This window comes from Lepidochelys olivacea (assembly GCF_965140295.1).
Source record: "Lepidochelys olivacea isolate rLepOli2 genome assembly, chromosome: 15".
Classification (NCBI taxonomy): Eukaryota; Metazoa; Chordata; order Testudines; family Cheloniidae; genus Lepidochelys; species Lepidochelys olivacea.
Window position 1 is genome coordinate 5,668,651 of NC_140425.1, and position 21,654 is coordinate 5,690,304.

The following is a 21,654-nucleotide window of genomic DNA, read 5'->3' on the forward strand; positions in this document are numbered from 1 at the left end:
CCCGGCACAGGCTCAGCCCCCCAGGTCCCCCCCGGCACAGGCTCAGCCCCCCGAACAGGCAGCCCCCCAGGTCCCCCCCGGCACAGGCTCAGCCCCCCAGGTCCCCCCCGGCACAGGCTCAGCCCCCCGAACAGGCAGCCCCCCAGGTCCCCCCTGGCACAGGCTCAGCCCCCCAGGTCCCCCCCGGCACAGGCTCAGCCCCCCGAACAGGCAGCCCCCCAGGTCCCCCCCAGCAGCACAGGCTCAGCCCCCCGAACAGGCAGCCCCCCAGGTCCCCCCCGGCACAGGCTCAGCCCCCCGAACAGGCAGCCCCCCAGGTCCCCCCCAGCAGCACAGGCTCAGCCCCCCGAACAGGCAGCCCCCCAGGTCCCCCCCGGCACAGGCTCAGCCCCCCGAACAGGCAGCCCCCCAGGTCCCCCCCAGCAGCACAGGCTCAGCCCCCCGAACAGGCAGCCCCCCAGGTCCCCCCCGGCGCAGGCTCAGCCCCCCGAACAGGCAGCCTCCCAACCCCTTCTCCCCGGCGCGGACTCCCTCCCCCCAGCCCCTGCCCCTGCCCGTCTCCCCCAGCCTCCAGAACAGACAGCCCCCCATGCCCTCCCGCCAGTGCGGGCTCAGCCCCCACAATAGGCCGCCCCCCAACATCCATTCCCTGAACAGTACAGCGTGCCCTGCCCCGCAACCCCCAGGCAGGGGCATCTCCCTAGCTCAGCCCCGCGCCTCTCAGAACTACGCGCCCCAGAATGCCGCGGGCGGGGCGGGGCTCTGGCTCGGGGCGGGGAGGTCAAGGAATTGAAATGAGCCAATGGAGAAGGAGAGTGAGCCGGATTGGGCGGTCCGCGCCCGGTGACTGGTGGGAGTGGGTGTGTGGGCGGGGCTGCCGGGTGGGGGTTGGGGCTGGTGCGGCGGCCGCGGCTCAGTCCCAGCTGCGGCAGGAGCGGAGCGGAGCCGGGACGTGGCCGGAGCTCATGGCCTGGCCGAAGCGACGTTACGTGAGGTGCGCAGGGCAGCGCTCCGGATTAGAGAGAGGCAGGCAGGCACCGACTAATCCGGATTGAGGGTTTGGAGAGGCAGCGGCCGGTGTGGGTTAAAGGACTGGCCGTTCCTAGTTGAGCATGGGGGTGGTGCTCTCTGATCCGGGTTAAGGAATTACTGGATCTGGCTAATTGGGGGAGGTCGGGTGATCTCTAATCTGGATTGTACAATTGGGGAGACTGCCAAATCTGGATTGGGTGCTGTTTGTTAATCCAGATTAAAGAGGGAGGGGAAAGACTCTGACCAACCCCTCCCCCCAACCCAAACAAACCCAGAAGTTGGGAAAGTCTCTCATTTAAACCTATCCCTGGCTCGCTGGGGGCAAACTATTCCAGAGCTGTGCCCTCTGGATTTTTCCTTCCCTTCCTTAAAGCATCCGGTAGTGCTACTGCCAGGGATGAGCTACTTGTCTGATCTGGTTTGGCAGTTCCTACTTCCTTTAGCCCTTTCTGGATGGGTGGGGACATAGAACCAATCTGCATTAAGGAAATCTGGGAGCCCGGCCAGTCCCAGTGTAGGACCTGGTAGGAGTGGGTGTATAGGCAATGGAACCTTTCACCACAGGACTAGTTTATTTGGATCTGAGACAAGCCATGCCTGAAAACGGCTAATGGCTATTTGGTAGTTTATGTGAAATGCGTTTGTCCAGTCCCCTGTGGACAAATAGTCGCCTCACAGCTGGGGCTAGCTGGTGACATGAGTTGGCTGTATCCGCAGAGAGACCATGGGCGGTATCTGAGCTCTCTGTTGCCCCTGAGCAGAGTCCTCCACTTTGTTTAGTAGCCTGATGACTTTCACCAGCACTAAACTCTGAGGGCAACAAATACGATGTAAATTAACAGGTTTCAGAGTAACAGCCGTGTTAGTCTGTATTCGCAAAAAGAAAAGGAGGACTTGTGGCACCTTAGAGACTAACCAATTTATTTGAGCATAAGCTTTCGTGAGCTACAGCTCACTTCATCGGATGCATTTGAGCTTATGCTCAAATAAATTGGTTAGTCTCTAAGGTGCCACAAGTACTCCTTTTCTTAATGTAAATTAAGACACCTGGGCAGGGCTGGGGAAATTGGCCAGCACTAAAAAGGTGGGTATACTCGGACCAGCCAACCCACAATAATAAACTGGGAGTAACTGATGTGAATGGCCACTTCCCTTTCTGGTTGTAGTTTTTGATGCCCAAATATTGTACCTCTCTGAGGTGGAATGTCTCTTATTTTGGTTTTAATAAGATCAAACTGTATTTGGGGAATCTCTCTCCTCTTGATCAGAATGTAGGTGGTGTGTGTATGGGTGGGGAGATGCAGGCGGATGGTATCTCTGGATAAATAAACTGGGGAGGAAGTGAGGTTAAGGGGTGCTGGCAGATCTGGATGCATGAATGTGGGGTGCAGGGCTGGAGACATAGTAGGAAGCTTTGTGTGAGTGGAACGGATGCATTTAGCTCAGGCTCTGCCTCTGGCAGAGCACAGCGTGTTGGTGATGAACTTGGAGTAGGCTGTGGTTCGCTTTCAGAGTGACTCTTTTTCCAGCACTGGGATTAACAGCCAGTGAAACAGCTGTAGGTTGATCCCATTTGCCTTTCAGCAGAGGTTTAATAAATCCAGGAACCCCTTTGCAGCTTCGCTGACACGCCTGCAATCTGTTCCTTTGCAGAATTCCTTCTGTGAGCTGGCAGACCAGTACAGAACGGGGCCTGACCCAGCCCTACGACCCACTCCCATCTGCTCACTTCCACGCAGCATCCAGCCCTGAGAGCTGCCCAGAACAGTGCAGTGACTGAGACCAGGCCTGCCTGCCTGCATTTGGAGTGAAGGGAGGCAAGCATGTCTGAAGAGAACCTCCTGAGCATGGATGAGGGAGCCCTCCGGAAACTGGTGAGTCCCTCCTGAGGTGCAGCCCCATGGGAATGTGTGTGTGTACCTCGTCGGTAGCTCCTGACCTTGGTGGTGTCCTCTCTGCAAAGCGCTCAAACCTTCCCTGCTGAAAGAAAAGAGAAACCACTGTTAAATTCACCTTTCTGCTTGAGCCTTTCCCCTGACAGCATGGCAGCTGTAGCCTAGGGTGGCTGGCTGAGCACTGGGGCTCTCTGGGTGCCTGGGAGTATGTGTCAGGTGTTCAGCTGTAATCAGGATGGGGCGAAGAAATGGAAACCATTCCTGTAATTTCCAAAGCACAACCTGGGCAGGACGTATGCACACCCTGCTGCTGCCAGGGTAAGGCCCTGGCCACTGGGGTTGTGGCTCTGTTTCTGTTTGCACTGTAACTGTTGCTGGGCTGGAAGAACTCCGGTACAGCCCTGCCATGCTTCGGTCTTGCAGTGTAAATGGGACCTTTGTGCACCTAGGCTTTGGCACAGTTTGGGATCTGGCTGAGACCAGTTCTCTCCCCATGGCGGAAGCAGATCAATGCAGTGGCTGTTAGTGTAGACGGTCTTTCTTTGAAACTGGTTTCCTAGCTGCTGGCTTGCTTGGTGTCTGGTGGTGGTGCTGTGCGCTATGGGCAGGCCGATCAGGTGAGCTTGGCTGGCACAGCTGGAGGGGTTGGGAGGCTGCTTGTTTGTAACTCAGTAGGTAAAACACCTCTGCCTGCTCTCCAGAGACCCCCCTGGGCCTGGGAATGGCGTGAACGTGGCTGAAGCTAAGCAGTGCTAGTTTGTACTCAGGCCTGGGCGTAACAGAAGGGTGAGCGGTCCTAGCCCCCTGCTGTGTGGGGTGGGGGCGATGAGATGGGGCAAGTCTAGTGGAATAGCCTGGCCTGGCTGGCTCCCTGAGCCTGGGCCTACGTGGGGATGCTCCATACTGTGAGGCCTGAGCGAGCTGCGTCTGCGGTCCCTGCGTTTGGAAACGGTCGCTGGCTGCAGGGCCGGTCGCCCATCGCACGAGTGACTGGAGAGAACAGTGACTGACCCCTGGGAGCGCCCTGTGTGAGTGCCCGCTTTGCATCCCTGGCTGCATGCTGAGCTCTTGGCTAATGGGGGCTCTGGGGTCACTTCCCTGTCTGTGGGACTGCGAGCTCTCCCCACTGAGCCAGACGCATTGGGCTGCAGCCACAGCTCCCATGAGGGCTCTTTGCGGCCTTTCTTCCCCCGTAGGGCTGAGTGAGGTGGGGAGCGCCAAAGCATGTTGACCCAAATCTCCTCAGGTGGCTGCTGCTGCTTGCTCCCATGGGGGGCACAGGGACCCTGGGGGATCAGCTCTTGCCCATGCCGAGCCCCCACCACCAGGGCCTGATGATGGGGCACATCCATAGGCAGAGAGAGCGGCGGGTGCCCAGTGAGCAGCAGGGTTAATGCTCGCTCTCTGAGGAAGCAGAGCTCTGCCACTCCCTGCCTAAATGTTGGCCGCGTGGGGGCCTGACCCCCTCGTTCTGTCACTGGGAGGGGAGAGGGCTGCCACTCCCCAGCTCTGTGCCTGGCATGGGGGGGCTCCACTGTAGCTCTGGCAAGCTCGCTGTCCTGTTGCTGCTGACCATATCCCTGGCCTTGGGATCAGTCCCTTCTGCGGGCTTCCCCTGCCCCAGACCCAATCTGCCACTTGCTCCGTTGCCTTGCCCGGCTCAGCTATGGTGCTGAGCCGCCACACGCTCCCAGCCTGTGCTCTGGGCTCCTGCTGCCAGGGCCAGATGTTCATGCTGTTGCTTGTCACCTGCCTTGTGCTTGTCTGGCTCTGGTCTCTGTCTCCTGCCCACCCAGGTGGCCTTGCCCTGCACCTGGGACCTGCTTTCTGTGGCTAGAATCCAGTCACAGCAGGAAGCACTCTGCCCGCTCTCTGCAGGGCCCCTGCATTGCGGGCACCTGTCCTGGAGCAGCCAGCGCTCCCCATCTGCTCCAGCTCCCTCCCTAATGTATGCGTCGTGTTGCCTAGTGTGCCTGCGGAAGGGACGCCACGAGCTAGGGCAGAAACCTCCCATCCTCCTCCTGCCCAGTTTCTCACCCGGCCTGCTACACACACACTGGGTCCCAGGGCAAGGCGTCTGCAGTGCCCCGCAGTAATACTCCCCCCCTCCCCCCCCAGGCTAGCTGGTTTCCTCTCTGGGCGGAGCCCCCCTCCCTGCTCAGTGTGTCCTGCCTGCTGGAGTGGTCAGAGAGCTCCCAACACCAGGGTGAGGAAGTGGGGGGGACTCCTGAGTGGGTGCCAGCCAGTGGTCTGCTCCAGAGCACACTGCTGGGGCTGAGGTCGGGCAGGCTGGGCTGCAGCCCATGTGGCTGAGCTCTGCTGCCCTCAGCAGGGAGGCTAGATTTCCCCCCTCCCTCCCCACCAAGACTCCCTCCTGTGGGCAGTCCTGGCCCGCCAGCTGCCCCCAGCAGAGCAGCTCAGCAGGGAGTTGGCAGTGGACGCACTGGAGATTGGGACTGCGGCCAGTTGATGGCCAATCACCTGGGGTGACACACTGGGGCTGTTGCGGGGTCAAAGGCCTCCAGCGTGGGCCCGGAGAACCTGGTTCTCCGGGGTCAAAGGCCTCCAGCGTGGGCCCGGAGAACCTGGTTCTCCGGGGTCAAAGGCCTCCAGCGTGGGCCCTGGTTCTCCGGGGTCAAAGGCCTCCAGCGTGGGCCCTGGTTCTCCGGGGTCAAAGGCCTCCAGCGTGGGCCCTGGTTCTCCGGGGTCAAAGGCCTCCAGCGTGGGCCCTGGTTCTCCGGGGTCAAAGGCCTCCAGCGTGGGCCCGGAGGCCCTGGTTCTCCGGGGTCAAAGGCCTCCAGCGTGGGCCCGGAGGCCCTGGTTCTCCGGGGTCAAAGGCCCCATGCTGCCCTCTCTGCTGTGGGGCCAGGCACAGCTGGACTGCTAACCACCCCTTCCCTCATCTTGGCTGCTGGCCTCTAGCTGGAGGGTTTGGCTCTGGCTCTCCAAAGGCCAAACTGCTCATGAATCCTGGGAAATGGTTAACGGCAGGAAGCTGAGTCAGCCTGGAAGGAACGTCCTGTCTCAGCAGGCAGGGGGACAGGAGACCTTGCACCCCCTGGGACTCGGGGGGCCGGTGCTTGGCCTGTCCGTCCTGCATGTGTCTGGGAGCCAGCCCTTGGGAGCGCGCTCTGGGTGGCAATGTGGGGACCTCCCCGCCGCCCGCAGGCTCGGCAGGGGGAGAGGGCAGCAAGAGCGGTAGTGCAGAGAGCTGCAGCGAAGAAGACTGTTGCCCCCACGGCGGGGAGCTGGCGTGAAGGGATGGAGGAAGCTGGCACTAGATCAGCAGAGAGGAAGGCACAGGACAGCAGATAGAGCAGCCAGCTGGAGTGAGAGATCCTGCGGTGAGCGGGAAGCCCGGGGTGTGGCTGGAGGGTGTGACTGATCCTCTCGGGGCGGTGAGAAGCTGTGACAGTATGGAGAGCTGGCGGGGCTCAGTCCTCCAGGCCAGAGGAGATGGGCCGCGGTGGAGGGGGAGCAGGTGCTGTGATGTACCGGAGCAGTGTGGCTGAGGCATAGGAGGTGTGGGTGCAGAAGGTGAGCTCAGGATGAGGCCAGTGTTACAGCCTGTGCTGAGAGTGGGAAGGGAGCAGGGGCACAGCCTGGGTTGGAGGGAGAAGGGGGCTGGGGGGCACGCCACTGAAGCAGAGTTGTGGTGGAGGGAGCAGCCGTGGGGCGAGCCAGGGCACCTGGCTCGCTAGGTAGGAGCGAGGCTGTGCTGGGAAGGCACCAGGCCCGCGCACAGCTGTTGGGAGAGCAGCAGGCCTGCCTGGTGCCAGGAGGATGAGGAGGGGAGCGATTGCAGTCAGACGCTCGTCCCTGGCTCCATGGAGGAGGGAGCTTTCCAGGTGATGCCCGGAGCGAGACCTGCAGGGGAACATGGGAGGAGGGGGGCTCTGCTGAGGCCTGCAGGGGATGGTGTTGGGGCAGGGCGGTGGCAGCTGTTGGAGGGTTACTGGGAAGGGCAGCAGTGTGGGGAGGTGGGAGGGCATGAGGGGGGCCCGCATGTGATGCCTGGCTTGTGTGGGAGCCCCTTGCCCAGTGTGGGGCAGGGACTTGCCAGCGACAGCAGCTGGTGCTGGATGACTGTTTGGGAGCCTTATCTTCTCTCCAGCACAGTCCTGTGACCCTCCCCTGCCCAGCACCTGACTGCCCTCTCAGTGCCTATGGCCCTTGCTGAGCTCTTGTTTGGGTCACTGGCTGAAGGGTTTCCAGGTGCATCTGTCCTGGCGCCTGGTTCTTGTGGCCAAGGACCTGGGCTGGAGTCGGAGACACAGGTTCTCGTGTGGACTCTGGCGCTGTCTGGCTGCGTGACCTGAGTGGCCCTGTGAGGAGAGCGTCTGCCCTGCTAGAGCCTGGTGCTGGGCAGTTACTCGGGCCCTGCCCTTCTGTGTGCTTGGAGGGTGAACAGAAGAGCCGGGGCGCCCAGCTCGACCTGTTCTGAGTGCTTGGAGGTGCGGAGTCCTTGCCGAGGGCATGGCAGAGAGGGGCTTTCTTTCTGTTGCCTGGTGTAGACCACAGGTGCCCTAGCTGTGCCAGAAACCCATGTGTAGATAGGGGTCGCCCCATCTGTGCCTCAGTTTCTCCGTTAATTCTCCTCATACCCTGGGGAACCAGGGGCTTGACTCAGCTACTGATGGAGCAGCACGGTGAGCTCCTCTGCTGGAGGGTGTACTCAGAGGGGGAGAAGCATGGCTGGGGTCCCGGGATGGCTCTGTCTCCTTCTCTCTGCCCCTCCAGGGGCTCCTGGGCCAAGCTGCTCCCTCCCAATGCAGATTGTCACCTGTGCTCTCATCTGGCCTGGCAATGGCTGCGACGCCTGCTGGACAGGGCACGTGGGCCGAGCAGCAGGGGCTGGGCCCAGGTGGTTAGGTTTCTCTGAGGCGTGTCACTCCCCCGATGTCTCCCGCGTGGGGCTGGAGGGGGCTAGGCGCTGTGTGGGGGAGCCCCCTTCCCAGGGGCTGTCCCCTAGCTGTGTGTTCTGCCTTGGGCAGGCTGGGAGAGGCCCCTTCCTAGCTGGCATGGGAGGAGGGATTTTTCTGCTGGCTTTTGGCTCTGTTGTGCTGGAAGAGGATTAGTCCATATAAGGAAAAACTGCCTGCCTCTCCCTGTACTTCCTCCCCCTCTCCCCAGCGCTGGCTCTCCACGCCCAGCTGCCTCTGCTCCCCTCTGCCCTAGCTCCCTTTAAACCAGTGGGTTCTTGCCCCCTCCCAGCCTTTCCGCTTTCCACCCCATGCATTCCTGAGGGGTCTGCAACGGGGTGGGGGGGCTGGCCTGTTCTTAGGGGGCACCGTGTGGGTGGGGGGACTAGTGATCTCTCCGTTGTATGCAGGCGCTGCCTCTCTCTCGGTGCTCACCAGGCTGGCTTGCTCGGAGCCTTCCTGCCCCCGAGCTGGGTGTGCGCCAGGCTCCCTGGCGCTGAGCTCTGGCCAGGGGGCCACTGCCGTGCCCAGCTGGCAGCTGATTGGATGGTTTGAATGTTCACACTGTTGCCTTCTCTTCTGAAAGGGAGCCGGGCAGTTCTGGGGCTGACTCAGCCCATGCAGCAATAAGAGAAGTGTGACCAAGTCTGGTCATGGGGGAGACGGAGCCCCCAGGTCCTTCAGCCTGCATGGGGGGGCACCAGCCCCGAGAACTTGCCCTGGCAGCCCCAGCTGTGGGAAAATGGGTAACCCCCCTGGCAGGGCTGTGGTGCGATCAGGGGGATTGTAAATGTCTCTGAGTAACATGGACCAAAATCCTCCCAGAGAGAGGGGGAGTCTTTCGCCCCTGGGGCAGGCCTGGGTCACAGGGGCCCGTGCTGTCGCCTGGACACCCCCACCTCTCACACGCAGCCGGATGCATCCGTGGACTCCAGCCCAGCCTGTTAAGCTGCAGGTGGGTATGCTGAGCCCCCTCTGCACCAGGTTGACCCAAAGCTCGACCCGGCCTCTCCACATTCCAGTCTGGCTCATTAGAGAGGCAGAATGCAAATCCCCTCGCAGCTGGGGCCAGACGAAGGGCAGGCCAGGGCTGGGGGGACGCAGGTGCAGGCTCCACCTGTTTCTTCACTGATGCTGGCTTTTGGGAAGGGTGGTCTCCCCCCACCCCTTTGGATCTTTGCTTTACCTTCACTCAATCCCTCTCCCAGCCCTGGCTCTCGCTTTCCCACTGATCCCCCTCCCCCACCTGCCTACAGTCCTTCCTTTGAACTGTTGTGCAGTGTTGTTCTGCACTGTTAAACAGCTGCCATGACCCACCCCAGAGATGGCTGCCTGGGGCTGGGGTGGATGGCTTCAAGAGACAGGTGGTCCGTAGAGCCTTTAGAGATGCAGGCCATGAGAGAAGTGCACCCGACTACTGTCCGTATTCTGTCTGCTCAGTCAGTCCATCCATGTGCCCGTGTCTGGCTCCTTGATGCCCCTCTTTCTGTTGTGTGCTGGCTCCCTTGGGTCCTTTGCCTGCCCCCAAAGCCATGCGGGTTTGGAGGTAATTATAGCTTCCTAGCAGCAGCTGCCTATAAATGGAAAACTTGCCCCGTCCCAGTGCTGGGGACAGGCTTGTGAATGGCAGGGGGCCTGGCACTGCCAGGGAAGCCGCCCACCTGTGACTTGCGGGAGCCCTGTTTACAAGGCCACATGGTATGTTTCACTAGGCAGGCGTTAGCTTGTAACCATTAATTTACTGCCTGGCAGGGGAGGGGGTGCATGAGGGCCTCTGGGAGCTCCCGGCCAGCCGGCTCAGCTGAGCAGGGTGGGACATTTAGTCCTTTCCCTGCAGATCGGCTCAGGCTGTGGTTTCCAGCACATTTGTTTCCCCTGCGCAGCTGGCCGCAGAGCATCGAGGGCTGTTTGTTTTCACTGTCTTGGGCTCGGTGCTGACGTGGGTCAGAGATGTGGATGCTTTGCCTGCTCCGTTGTAATCTCTCCTCCATGGAGGGAACGCTTTCCAGGGAACCAAGCGCAGAGCTGGAGACCCTGGCTGGCTTCTCTCCCTTTCTCCGTTCTCTGTCTGGGAGCAAGAGGGCTCCAGAGGCCCGATATTGGAAGAGAAGCCTGGTCTCTGGCTGGGCTGCTCCCCCAGGAGGCATTGGGCTGAGGGGCGCAGCTGTGACCGCAGAACTGCCAGCTGAGGGGGCAGAGCTGCCAGGACTGGGCGAGCATGATAGGTGCCGTTCTTCCTGGCTGGCTGGGGTCCTGGCCTGCGCTCTGGGCAAGGAAGGCCATGTGGGGTGGGCTGCAGGCCATGTCTCCACAGGGAAGGGGCACGGGCGCTCCTGGCCATCCGCTCTGGGAGCGTGTGCGCCAGCCGTGTTGATTCAGGCAGTCCTGCTCCCAGCAGCCCAGCGCGACCGGCCCTCTGCCCTTCCTGCATGGCCCGGGGGTCAGGCGCGCCGCAGCGGGACACGGGGCTGCCAGGAAACGGAGGTGACAACGAAGGCAAACGTGACCCAGTGTCCAGGAAATGGTGCTGGGGCCAAGCGCTGTCAGCAGGGTGAAGGAGGGAGGCATGCTGTGGGGGCTAGGCCAGGGGGAGGGGTTCCCTCCTTCCTGCTCCGATAAAGAACTGCAGTGCCAAAACGCAGGGACAGGGATGGTGGAGAGGCACCTCCTGTCTGCACCATGAGGGGAAAGGCTCCAAACCCCTCCATGTCCACTCCCACCATCCCTACTCTGCCCCCATCCCTGCACTGCCATCTCGTAGGAGTGATGCCCACAGCAATGTCTGTCCCCTCTATGGAGATGTGCCATGCTGGGGGCTGGGCAGGCCTCCCGCTGTACCTGCATCCAGTGGGATGGGGAGTTGGGGGTTGGGGTGCTGATGCTCACACAGCAGCTGGTCACAGCCTGGGGGTCTCAATGGGAGCAGCTGGAAGGTCTGCAGGGTGAGGGCTCATCTGAGCCAACTGCCCCTGCACAGTGGGGTGCTGGGCCTGTTGCCCGTGGCTAGCCGGCAATGCCTCTGCCTTGCCTTGGGGAGAATCCATCTGATTTTCCCTAGACCTCCCCCCACCCCACCCCCAGATTTCCCTTCTCCTGGGAAGCAGTGTCTTGCAGCTGAGCCCTTGGAGGGGGCTGGGGCTCCAGCTGGTCTCTCTGCCTGCGGGGGCGGGTTTGCTTCCTTGGGGTGGGTGTCTCCGAGCTGCGTCCACACCAGGCTTTTCCCCACAGCAGGGGCACTGCAGACGGGTCCCTGGGCTGCTCTCCGCCCCCCCACCTCAGAGCAGGTCTGCACACCACAGTGGCAGGGCTGGTGGCCCATCTGCAGTGGCTGGAGCAGCTGTGCAGGGGTAGGAGCCTTGAGCTTGGTGTGGACATGCCCCCTCTTCCCGCTGTGGGGCTGGAGTGCCGCTCGGCGCCTGGCAAGGCTGGGTGCTGATGGGGTGACCTCAAGGCAGCATTTGGAGAGGGCTGTTCAGGCAGACGCCGGGCCAGTTCGGCTCAGCCACCGGGGCCCAGAGGCAGCGCGTGGAGGCGGCTTTTGTGGATGGGAGGGGGAGGGGCAGGAACTGCTGGGGGGCGTGCCCCCCACTCACTCTGCATGGCACCTCTGATCTTCCCCTCCCCCAGAACGTCCTTGCTGATGCTGCACAGGGAAGCCCCTGCCCCAGGGCTCTGGCCACGGGCACCTGCCCTGCCCCTGCCAGACTGAAACCCGCCCAGGAGTTAGTCTGTCTGCTGAGCGCTCCTGCTGCCTGGGGCAGCTGATCCTGCAGGCTGGCAGCTGAGGGGGAAGCACCCAAGCCTGCTCCTGTGGGTGATGGTTCCTGAGGGGCAGTACATGCCCGGCTCTCTGTGCTGTGCGGCCCTGCCCTGCCCTGGGGTGGAATACCTGCTGCTTGCAGGTCACCAAGCCAGCCGTTGCTAGGCCCAGCACTGTTCTGACTCTGAACGGCCCAGGGGCTGTGGCCCAGGCTTGCCCAGGAGGAAGCCCAGTGCCAGGGCTCCTGCTTCCCACCCCACCATTTCTTTGTCCTGGGGAAGCTCCAGAGAAGAGCCTGAGGGGTCCAGCGTGGTGAGTTCACCCTGCAGAGCAGGCAGCGGCACTAGGCAGGGCTGGGCCATGGAAGGGCAGAGCGAGATGCTGTCCCAGGCTGGCTATGCTGGAGCCCCAAGGTGGGGAGAGGCGTTGCTGGGGGGCAGAACGGCCTGCCCTGGCTGTGGGACTGGGAGCTTTGCCTTGGCCTGCTGACGATTGCTGGGTGCCCACAAGGGGTTTACCCCGGAGCAGGGCACACCTGGCTCTGCAGGAGGAGAGGCCTGGGTCTACCAAGAGGAGGGCAGGCAGCCCCCTGGCCCAGGATGCCCTGCAGTGCCCTGTAGCCTCTCCCAAGGTGAAGAGTCCAGCTCCGCGCTGATGGGCAGGGACAGGCAGGAGCACCAATTCCTGGCTGGGCTGGGCTGAGGAGGGCATGAGGAGCACAGAGCTTGTGCCCCCATCCTGGGCAGGGCGAAGGGCCCTGGGCCCCATGCTGAGCTCTGCTTCCTCCCCAGAGCCCCTCACAAGCTCCTGTCCTCTGGAAGCCTGACTCCTCCATCCCTGAGGGCCTGGCAGCACCACGGGGGAGCGTGGGCGGTGGCAGAATCCCAGCTCTGTGGGACTGCTGAGTTGTCACGGAGTCCCTGGGCGTTGCTCTGGAACTGCTCCCCATGAAGCCAGTCAGGACTCTGGGAAAGTCTCCTTTCTGGGAGCAGCCTGTCTGCAGGACACACAGCTCACACAGCTTCCACCTTCCTGGGTCTGACCTCGGAGCATTCAGCATCCTCTGCCCCTCCGTGCGCTTCCCACAGCAAGTCCGCTCAGGCAGGGCTCCTGGGGAAGCCAGAGGGTCCTACCCCCAACTCCGCAGTCAGACATGACTCTCAGCCAGCCAGTAAAACAGAAGGTTTATTAGACGACAGGAACATGGTCTAAACCAGAGCTTGTAGGTGCAGAGAACTGGACCCCTCAGCTGGGTCCATTTTGGGGCCAGTGAGCCAGTCAACCACGTCTGTACTTCGCTCCATGTCTCCAGACAGCCCCAAACTGAAACTCCCTCCAGCCCCTCCTCCTCTGGACTTTGTCCCTTGCCCGGGCCGGGAGGGCACCTGATTCCTTTGTTCTCCAACCCTTTAGCTCTCACCTTGCAGGGGGGAAGGGCCCAGGCCATCCGTGGCCAGGAAACAGGGTGTCGGCCATTCTCTGTGTCCAGACCCCTGCACACACCTGCCCTGTAGGGCTCTGCAATGATCGTACACCCTTATCCCACCACCTAGATACTTAAGAACCGCCTAGGGGAAACTGAGGCACCCCCCACACTATTCAGAGGAAACATTAAGAACAGTCCCACTTCGTCACATGAGTGCAGGCATGAGCACTCGGCTTCAGGGCCAGGATGGCAGGGAGAAGGGAGAGCCCACGGGGAGAACGGGGCAGGGTACCAGCCTGGGTGGGCTGTGTTGGGGTTGGGGGCATCAGGCTGTGAATCTGAGAGACCCCAATGGAGCTGGCTCATGGGAGGTGTGAGGCCTCCCAGCCTCCTGGCTGATCCCTGTGCAGTCTGTCAGCAGATGGAAAGGGTAATGCTGCCAGGCAGGGTTTCCTGTCTGTGGAAGGGCGGGGTGGGCCGCCTGCCCCATGTGGTGTCTCCTTCCTGCTCCGTGTGCCAGCATGTTGCGTGGCACTGGATGACTGACCTAGGGCTGTGGGGGGGAATGTGCCTGGTGCTGCTTCGTGGGGACAGCAGCAGCTGCCCTGGCTAGTCAGTGCTCCGCCCCCCTTTACTGGAGAGCTGGAGCAGCTGCCGAGGAGGAGCTGGGAGGAGGCCCGGCATGGAAGGGGTAATTTCCTCATTAGCAGCCCATCCGAGGGGAGCAGCAAGAGGCCCTGTCTCTTCCTAGCTGTTCTCCCTGCGCGTCCCTCCAGAACTGCCTCGCTTTCCTTCCTTCCACGGGTTCTGGAGCAGCTTCCCTGCCCCAGGGGCCAGAGGCAGGGCCCGATCCTGGCTTACAGCCCCCGTGGGAGAGCCCTGCCCGGGGCTGTGTAGAAGAGAGCCAGCTGGACCCTGGCTGGCAGCCCCCCTGCCCTGGGGGCCATTCCCAGCTGTGGTGAACGGGCACCAGTTGCTGCAGGATGTGGGCACCAGTTGCTGCAGGATGTGATAACCAGCCACAGTGTGGCTGATAGCAACTGTGCTGATGGGCAGTGCATGAGAGGGAGGGGGTACACACTTGGAGCCAGACAGGCCCATGCTCGTGGCTCCAGAAGGAAGCAGGTATCTGCCACGCTTGTGCTTTCCGGCGCATCGGGCTGTCCAGTGTGAGCCCCCTGATGTCTCTGGCAGCCTCATCTCAGAGTGGGATCCCACTGGCAAGTCCCCAGGGCTCAGATGCTCTCCCAGGAGGTGCCTTTTAGCCAGCAAAATGCCACTTCCTGCACTGGCGTACGTGCCCTGGGCTCCAGGGCAGTTTGTGAGTGAAGGGGAGAGGGATGCCCAGGATCTGCCACCTGGTCCCACCAGAGGCCCTGTGGCTGGTGCCTGGCTATCTCCCCTCCCCCCTTCACCAGTTAATCTCTGTTCGGTATCCCTTCCATCCCGCCTTTTCCTTCCCCGCTCTCCTGTCTGACCCCATCCACTCACAGACTGTGGGGATGAGCTCGGGGGAGGGGGATCCCTCCTGTTCTCTGGGAATCAGGGGCAAAGTGTCTGGCAGGCCAGCGGATGCCCCCGGCTGCATGGCGCAGAGCACTGATGACCCACGTTCGCCAGCACTGTAGGCTCTCTTGCTCTCCGACCCGGCGCTGGGGGCTCTGGATAGCTGTGGGCAGCTGGATGGCCATGGGCTGCAGCATGGCAGCCGTTCCGGGCCAGGGGTTTGGGATTCAGGCATGGAATAGCAGCTCCACGTGATGCTTTAGCATCTAGGAAGCAGAACCTGGCACAGTTCTGAGCTACCCTGCTATCTGGTCCCTCCCCGTGTGCCTGCCAGCTCCCCAACCTGGTGCGTCAGAGCCGCTCCCTAGGGACTCCACCATTGAGCACCCTAGTGGAGGGGCGGGGGTCTGGGGCAGGCAATGTTTACCCCACTGTGAGTGCCTGGGCTTCCAGAGCCCACACCAGGGCAGAGGCACCAAAGGGCACTGGCTTCTTGGGGGCGGGGTCCAGCTGGCCTGGCACCTCCCGGAATGATGCTGCATGTTTGCAAAGCAAGCTCTCGGCTGCGGAAACAGGAGAGCTGGTGGCTGACCCGACCCACACCGTGCTCCATAGTCCCTCCTCCCCAGCCAAGTGCTGCATCATATGTGGGCTGCATCCAACTCGGTGCTGAAATCCAGTCCCAAGCTGGTGCTGCTCTGTCCAGGCTGGAGGTGGGAGACAGGCCAGGAGCTGCCAGGAGGGAAGTGGGGACTGGGGGGAGCCTGGGGCCCTCGCCTGCTGGGCTAGCAGCTGCGGGACTTACCCTCTGTTGAGTGGTTGTGGTGTGTGGCCAGGAATCTGGAGTGGGGTGTCCCCCTAGAGGGTTTATGGAGGGGTGTCCCTAGCTGGCTGCTTGGGGGGCTGATGGGGAATGGGCCCAGGTTACAGATGGCTGGAGATGTTAATTCTACCCTCTCCCAGTCCCCCAAGAAACAAAGGCTGGGTCTGCTGGGATGGGAGCTGCCTGCCCCTGGGGGGGATGCGGGTTCACCTCCTGCAATGGGGGCCTTTCCCCTTGGGCCTGGTCAGTGGGCTGCAGTGTTTGTGTGACTCCATGCGCTTGGGGGGGGGAGGTGGAAGCAGGAGCCCAGGCTGGATCTGGCATCACTGCTCCCAACCCTCAAAGGCTCCATCTCAAACAGCAGCTGGTTTGGGTCAAATAATTTATTTTTAACAAACTCCATGAGAAATAGCTGCTGGAGCCAGTGGCTCCTTCAGCCCTGACACACTGCAGTCGGAGAGGCACTCTGGCTTGCTTGGGGCCCAGCTGGCTGTGCTCCTGCCCTCGCTTCCTGGGGTCTCCTGGGTCCCCACCCCTTGGGGCTGGGGGTCTTTGGGCTGCCCCTGGAGCGCTGGACTCCCGCTAGGCCTGGGCCTGGCTCCTCGCACCTGGCCCAGCCGTGGGGTCCCAGGCTGATCCCTGGAAAGGAGTCCCTGTGCAGAGCAAGGCAGGCGTGCTGCCTCAGCAACAGCAAGTGAGCCACCCTCCGCTGCTCAACCAGGCCCAGGGCACTGGGCCCGCGGGGAGCCTGCGGTGCCCTTCCTCCTGCGTGAGTGGCGCTGCCCATGGCAGTGCTCTGCAGACCTGTCGGCTGCCATTCTGGGGAAGGCTGCTCAGGGTGTCCTGTGGGGTGGGGTGGCTGAGGCCACTTTGCTGCAGTTGAAGCCCTGTGGCATGTGAGGGCGGGGGCTATGCTGTGGGGGGGGGAGGGAGATATTCTGTTTTGCCCAGCGTTTGGAGGGTTGCTGGAGCTGAGGTCTCTGAGCTGAGCACGCTGCCCCCCAGAATGCTCTGTGAAGCTCAGAGCCCAGGTTCTTCACAGTCACCCCCGCCAGCTCCAACCACTCCCAAATCTCTGCCCTGTCCCCTGTCCCACCTGATATCCAAGGTGCTGCCCCTCCCCTACCTGCTGGGCATGAGTCAGAACTCGTCTTGTGGCAGGTCAGTGTGGTGGCTGCAGACAGTGGCTGACCAGGCTCCTCTAGCTCATGGAGCAGGGGGTCCCTGTTTGCCCCAGGCAAGGGGGAGCTGCTTCTCCTCAAGGTCCTCCCTTGGGGCGCCTAGTCGCTGATAGGAACCTGTGCCCAGTGCTTGGTCGCTACACTGTGCCCCCTGCTCCCCCATTCTCTGGGCAGCCCAGTGTGGCTCTCCCGCCGTGTGTGTGTGTGTGGGGGGGTAGCTGAACATTGCTCCCAGCCGTAGCCCTCCCAAAGGAAGGGACGTGGGGATCAGAGCTTGCTGCGAGATGGGACATCAGGAAATGAAGCCTCCCACTCCCTGGCACGCTGCCCTCCCCGCTCCGGCGTCTCGCTCCAGCTGCTGCAGCATCCAGGATAGCCCCCCCCCCCCCCCCAGCAGGCAGTGAAGCAGAGCAAACTCTGAGGGTGGGGAAGGGAGCGGAGGGGCATTGTGGGGGCAGGGCTGTGGTGGTTGGGGGGAGTTGCACTGGTGCATCAGGGGTGTCTGCGGACCCCATCCCATCAAAATCTCCGCAGGCTCCCTTAACCCAGCCCTTGGGCCATCCATTTTCTTTCCCCTCCAACCATCACCTGTGCCCCCTGGACAGATCTCTGTCTCTTCAGAGGAGTGTGACGAAGTGGGACTGTTCTTAATGTTTCCTCTGAATAGTGTGGGGGTGCCTCAGTTTCCCCTAGGCAGTTCTTAAGTATCTAGGTGGTGGGGTAAAGGTGTATGATCATTGCAGAGCCCTAGAGGGCAGGTGTGTGCAGGGGTCTGGACACAGAGAATGGCCGACACCCTGTTTCCTGGCAACTGATGGCCTGGGCCCTTCCCCCCTGCAAGGTGAGAGCTAAAGGGTTGGAGAACAAAGGAATCAGGTGCCCTCCTGGCCCGGGAAAGGAACAAAGCCCAGGGGAGGCGGGGCTGGAGGGTGTTTTCAGTTTGGGGGCTGGCTGGGACATGGAGTGAAGTGCAGACGGGGTTGTCTGGCTCACTGCCCCCCCAAAATGGACCCAGCTGAGGGGTCCAGTTCTCTGCACCAACAAGCTCTGTTTTAGACCATGTTCCTGTCGTTTAATAAACCTCTGTTTTACTGGCTGGCTGAGAGTCACGTCTAACTGCGGAGTTGGGGTGCAGGACCCTCTGGCTTCCCCAAGACCCCGCCTGGACAGACTCGCTGTGGGAAGTGCACGGAGGGGCAGAGGATGCTGAATACTCTGAGGTCAGACCCAGGAAGGTGGAAGTTGTGCGAGCTGTGTGTCCTAGAGACAGTCTGCTCCCAGAAAGGAGACTTCCCCAGAGTCCTGCCTGGCTTTGTAGGGAGCAGTTCCAGAGCATTGCCCAGGGACTCTGTGACAACTGGTGGCAGAGGTGAGATGTACTGCACCTCGTGAATGGTGAATGGCGTTTCCTGCTGTAAGTGACTGGGGAGCAGTAAAACGAAGGGGGATTGACGAGGACCAGGCGTGCTGAAGGCTCAGAGAGGAGCAGTTTCGGGGGGTAGTTAACCCCTGGGAGTGTGTGACCAGCGAGAAGGACTGTGCAGTAATGGGGTCCCCCTGGGGATTGCGATGAACAGTCTCAGGGGTGGAGGAGCCTGTGGCTTGGCCCGGGGAGAGAGAAGGACTTTTGCAGTAACAGGGGTCCCTTGGGGATTGCAGCGAGCAGTCCAAGGGGCGGAGGAGTCTGCACCTTGATCCTAGCAAAGAGGTGGTGACCTCGAGAAGGGCTGGCACACTAGGGGTTCTCCCTGGAAACCGTGGGGAGCTGAGAACACACAGGCCTGTGAGTCTGCAACAACTTGGGAACAGCGGAGTGATGGTCTGTCACCGTCTCCTTAAGAAGGACACTGTAACCCGGTGCAGAAAGAGAGGGTTGCGCATTGGAAAGTTCACCAAGGCACAGTTAATCGTGCAGCTGGAGGAGGATGACCACTCTAAGGAACAGATTTGTGACCCAAATGGGGCTATAGCAGGATCTGGGAGCAGCTGCAGTGGTAGCCAGGCCTCCCCAAGACTCCTGTCCCTGACCAGATGAGGGTCTTCATGATTGGATTCCCCATCCAGGGATCGGAGCTGAGTCCGAGAGAGGAAGAAGACTGTGAGAGACAGCGAGAGCCCGAGAAAGAGCTGCAGAAGCAGCAGCAGCATGAACTGGCGGTGGTGGAGTGGAGAGGCCTAGGGGACCCCCCAGGGGTGAGTGGGGATAGACCCTGGGGTGCCAGTTCCTCAGGAAACCTCAATACTAAATTGCTGCCCCTGGTTAAGGAGTGGGGGAATGTGGATGCCCACCTCACTGCCTTTGAGCAGGCTGGCGATTTGAACGAGGGGGACCCTGCGGAAAAGCCCCAGTGTCTAGCTCCCTTGCTGGGTTCCAAGGCTATAGACTCCGTCAGCCAGATGGGTGGGGAGGTGGACAGGCTCCCACTCCTGACCCCAACCTATATGTCTGTGTGGAGTTTCCTGGGGCCAGGCCCCTTGGACCCCCAGTGGGAGCAGGTGATGGTCAATGGGGAGACATTCCTGGGATGGTGAGATCCTGGGACAGAGAGAACTGTTGTCAGGCCCTGGGTGGTGCAGCCTCAGATGCTGAGGGGCTGTGTGAGCTGGGTGAGGGTCCCAGGGATGAAGCCCCTCGCCCTGCCTATGGCCCAGATTCCTGTGCAGACCCAGGAGGGGTGGGGCTGGCTGGTCGTTGGGGTGCTCCAGGATATCAGCTGCGAGACCCTGTTGGGGAGTGACTGTGTCTCTTTGGGACAGGATCCAGGCCCTGCTCCTGTAACATCCAAGGGTTTGAATTTGAATCCAGGGAACCAATCGGTGGAGAGGGAAATGGTCAGTGAAAATGCAGATGACCTGGCTGGCAGGGGGGAGGAGCCGCTAGGCTCAGGCTACCTGCCTGCCTGTAACCAGACCCCTGGGGCTGGGTGGGACAGAAAGATGCTCCCCGCCCCCCTTGCACACTGGAGAAGGGGATCAGGCTGGCTCTGATGCAGTGAGGAAAGCAGCGAGCTCGTTGCCTACCCCCACTGGGACAGCAAGGGCAGCGCTGAGCACAGTGGGAGCTGAGACCCCAGCTGAGTGGGGGGAGACACAGGCAGGGCAGGGGATCTGTTGGGAGTGGCAAGGTGCTTGGTAGGGAAAGTTTGGATGAGCCTAGGCAGCCTTGTGAGCTGATGGCTGTGTCTAGTCAGCAGCGTGGGAAGGGGAGGAGAGTGGAAGATGAGTGTCCCTGGACCTTACCTGTTAGCTGGGTGGGGAATTGGGACAGTGAAGGAAACGTGCCTGTGTCTGTCAGGGGTAGCCTATGGAGGGAGCTACCCCGGTCTCCAAGCAGTTGTCTGTGACCAGCCTTGTGTGCTGGGACCAGGGGAATGAGATCCCAAGCTGTGTGTCTGGTAAAGGAGAAAGTGTGTCTGGCTCTTCTTTTTCTGTGGAGCAGACAGAAGGGGCCTTTCAGCCTGTGATGGTTGAGGGTCGTGCATTTGTCTCAGAGTTGGTTCTGGAATCAGCTAAAGCCCAGGAAGGGAAGGGTCCTAAGTTTGTGTCTGCTCGGAGAATGGCCCTGTAACTAGGTCACATCCAGTTAGTGTCTATGTAAAACCCCAGAGCCCAGACAATTCTGGTGCTTGTATTTTGCCTGTTGCTAGTATGTGGCTGGGAAAGGGTGTAGCAACTCTGTCTAATCAGGGTGAGATCCTAGCCAGGGCACAAGGAGAGCAGAAAGGCGATTTGATTGTGTTACCTACTGAGGGTATGGAAACCTGTAGCAAGAAGGAAAAGATTCCTGAACTTGTGTGTGGCAAAGGGAAGGAGAATGCTTCTGACCTTTTCTCTAGGAAGTCTGTAAGTTTGCCTGAAAGGGGATTGTGTAGGAATCCACCGGATGGGCCAGAGGTGATTCTGGATGTAAGGGAGACCCGGAAAGAGTCTGTTGTTGCTCAGGAAAGTGTTCCTCTAGAGCAAGCCCTAGGGGAAGAGGGGAAGAGCAGAATTTCTGAGAAGTGTGAATTGTTGCATCGAAAAGCCCCTGGGGAAAGGAATCCTCATGGAGTCTTTGCAAGCAGTTTACTGCAACTGAAGGGTGTGAAAGTGATTGAATCAAGAAAGTTTCAGTTCCTAACAGCCAGAAATTTTCTGTTGAGAATGAGGACTTGTGGCACCTTAGAGACTAACCAATTTATTAGAGCATGAGCTTTCGTGAGCTACAGCTCACTTCCTCAGATGCATATCGTGGAAACATGCTCTAATAAATTGGTTAGTCTCTAAGGTGCCACAAGTCCTCCTTTTCTCTGCTGCAGTTTCCACGATATGCATCTGAGGAAGTGAGCTGTAGCTCACGAAAGCTCATGCTCTAATAAATTGGTTAGTCTCTAAGGTGCCACAAGTCCTCCTTTTCTTTTTGCGAATACAGACTAACACGGCTGTTACTCTGAAATCTGTTGAGAATGAAGCCACTGACTTTCCTGTTGAAAGATCCAGTGTGGATAGCTTTGAGAAGGTCTCAGATGGAGAGAAAGCTGTTAAGAAATTTAAATGGTCCTATAACCAAGTGGCTGTGTTTGGCCAGCTTGTTGGGGAGACAAGGTTGTTGAGAAAGGAATGTCTCCATGCTAGTTCTGTAAGTGAACACTATGTGGCCCAGATCAAAATGGGGGCTCTTAACCAAGAGAGCCCGAATTGCAGCCCTCCAGACTGGAGCACTGGGAGAAGACCCGATCCCAGTTTGACCCCTGGGGGTTTTTGGGTGGCAAAAGGGCACGGGCAGCATAAACCTTCCCATATGCGGCATGCGAGTGCTATCGACCAGCCCTGACCTAAGGGAGGGTGTGAAACTGGAAGGGCCTGGTGTAACTCCCACCAAGGAATGGGAGAGATGGTGGGGCATTCATGGGAACGTTGGTGGCTTCGAACTTCCCCAGGTCACCGGCTAAAGTGATCCAGCTCACTTCTGTCTCGAAGGGGGGAGAGATGTGACGAAGCGGGACTGTTCTTAATGTTTCCTCTGAATAGTGTGGGGGTGCCTCAGTTTCCCCTATGCCGTTCTTAAGTATCTAGGTGGTGGGATAAGGGTGTACGATCATTGCAGAGCCCTACAGGGCAGGTGTGTGC

General features: G+C 60.5%; 1 protein-coding gene across 3 annotated transcripts in view; it reads left to right on the forward strand.

Moving 5' to 3' along the window:
* Positions 1-887: 887 nt before the first annotated feature.
* The window catches only part of SMTN (smoothelin), a 52,080-nt gene continuing 31,313 nt past the window's right edge, over positions 888-21,654 (forward strand). For all 3 annotated transcript variants that reach the window (XM_084648946.1, XM_084648948.1, XM_084648947.1), the window contains exons 1-2: positions 888-994; positions 2,686-2,906. In XM_084648946.1, the coding sequence (XP_084505072.1) occupies positions 2,856-2,906 (51 nt within the window). In that variant the 5' untranslated portion in view covers positions 888-994; positions 2,686-2,855. The remainder of the gene's footprint in view (positions 995-2,685; positions 2,907-21,654) is intronic.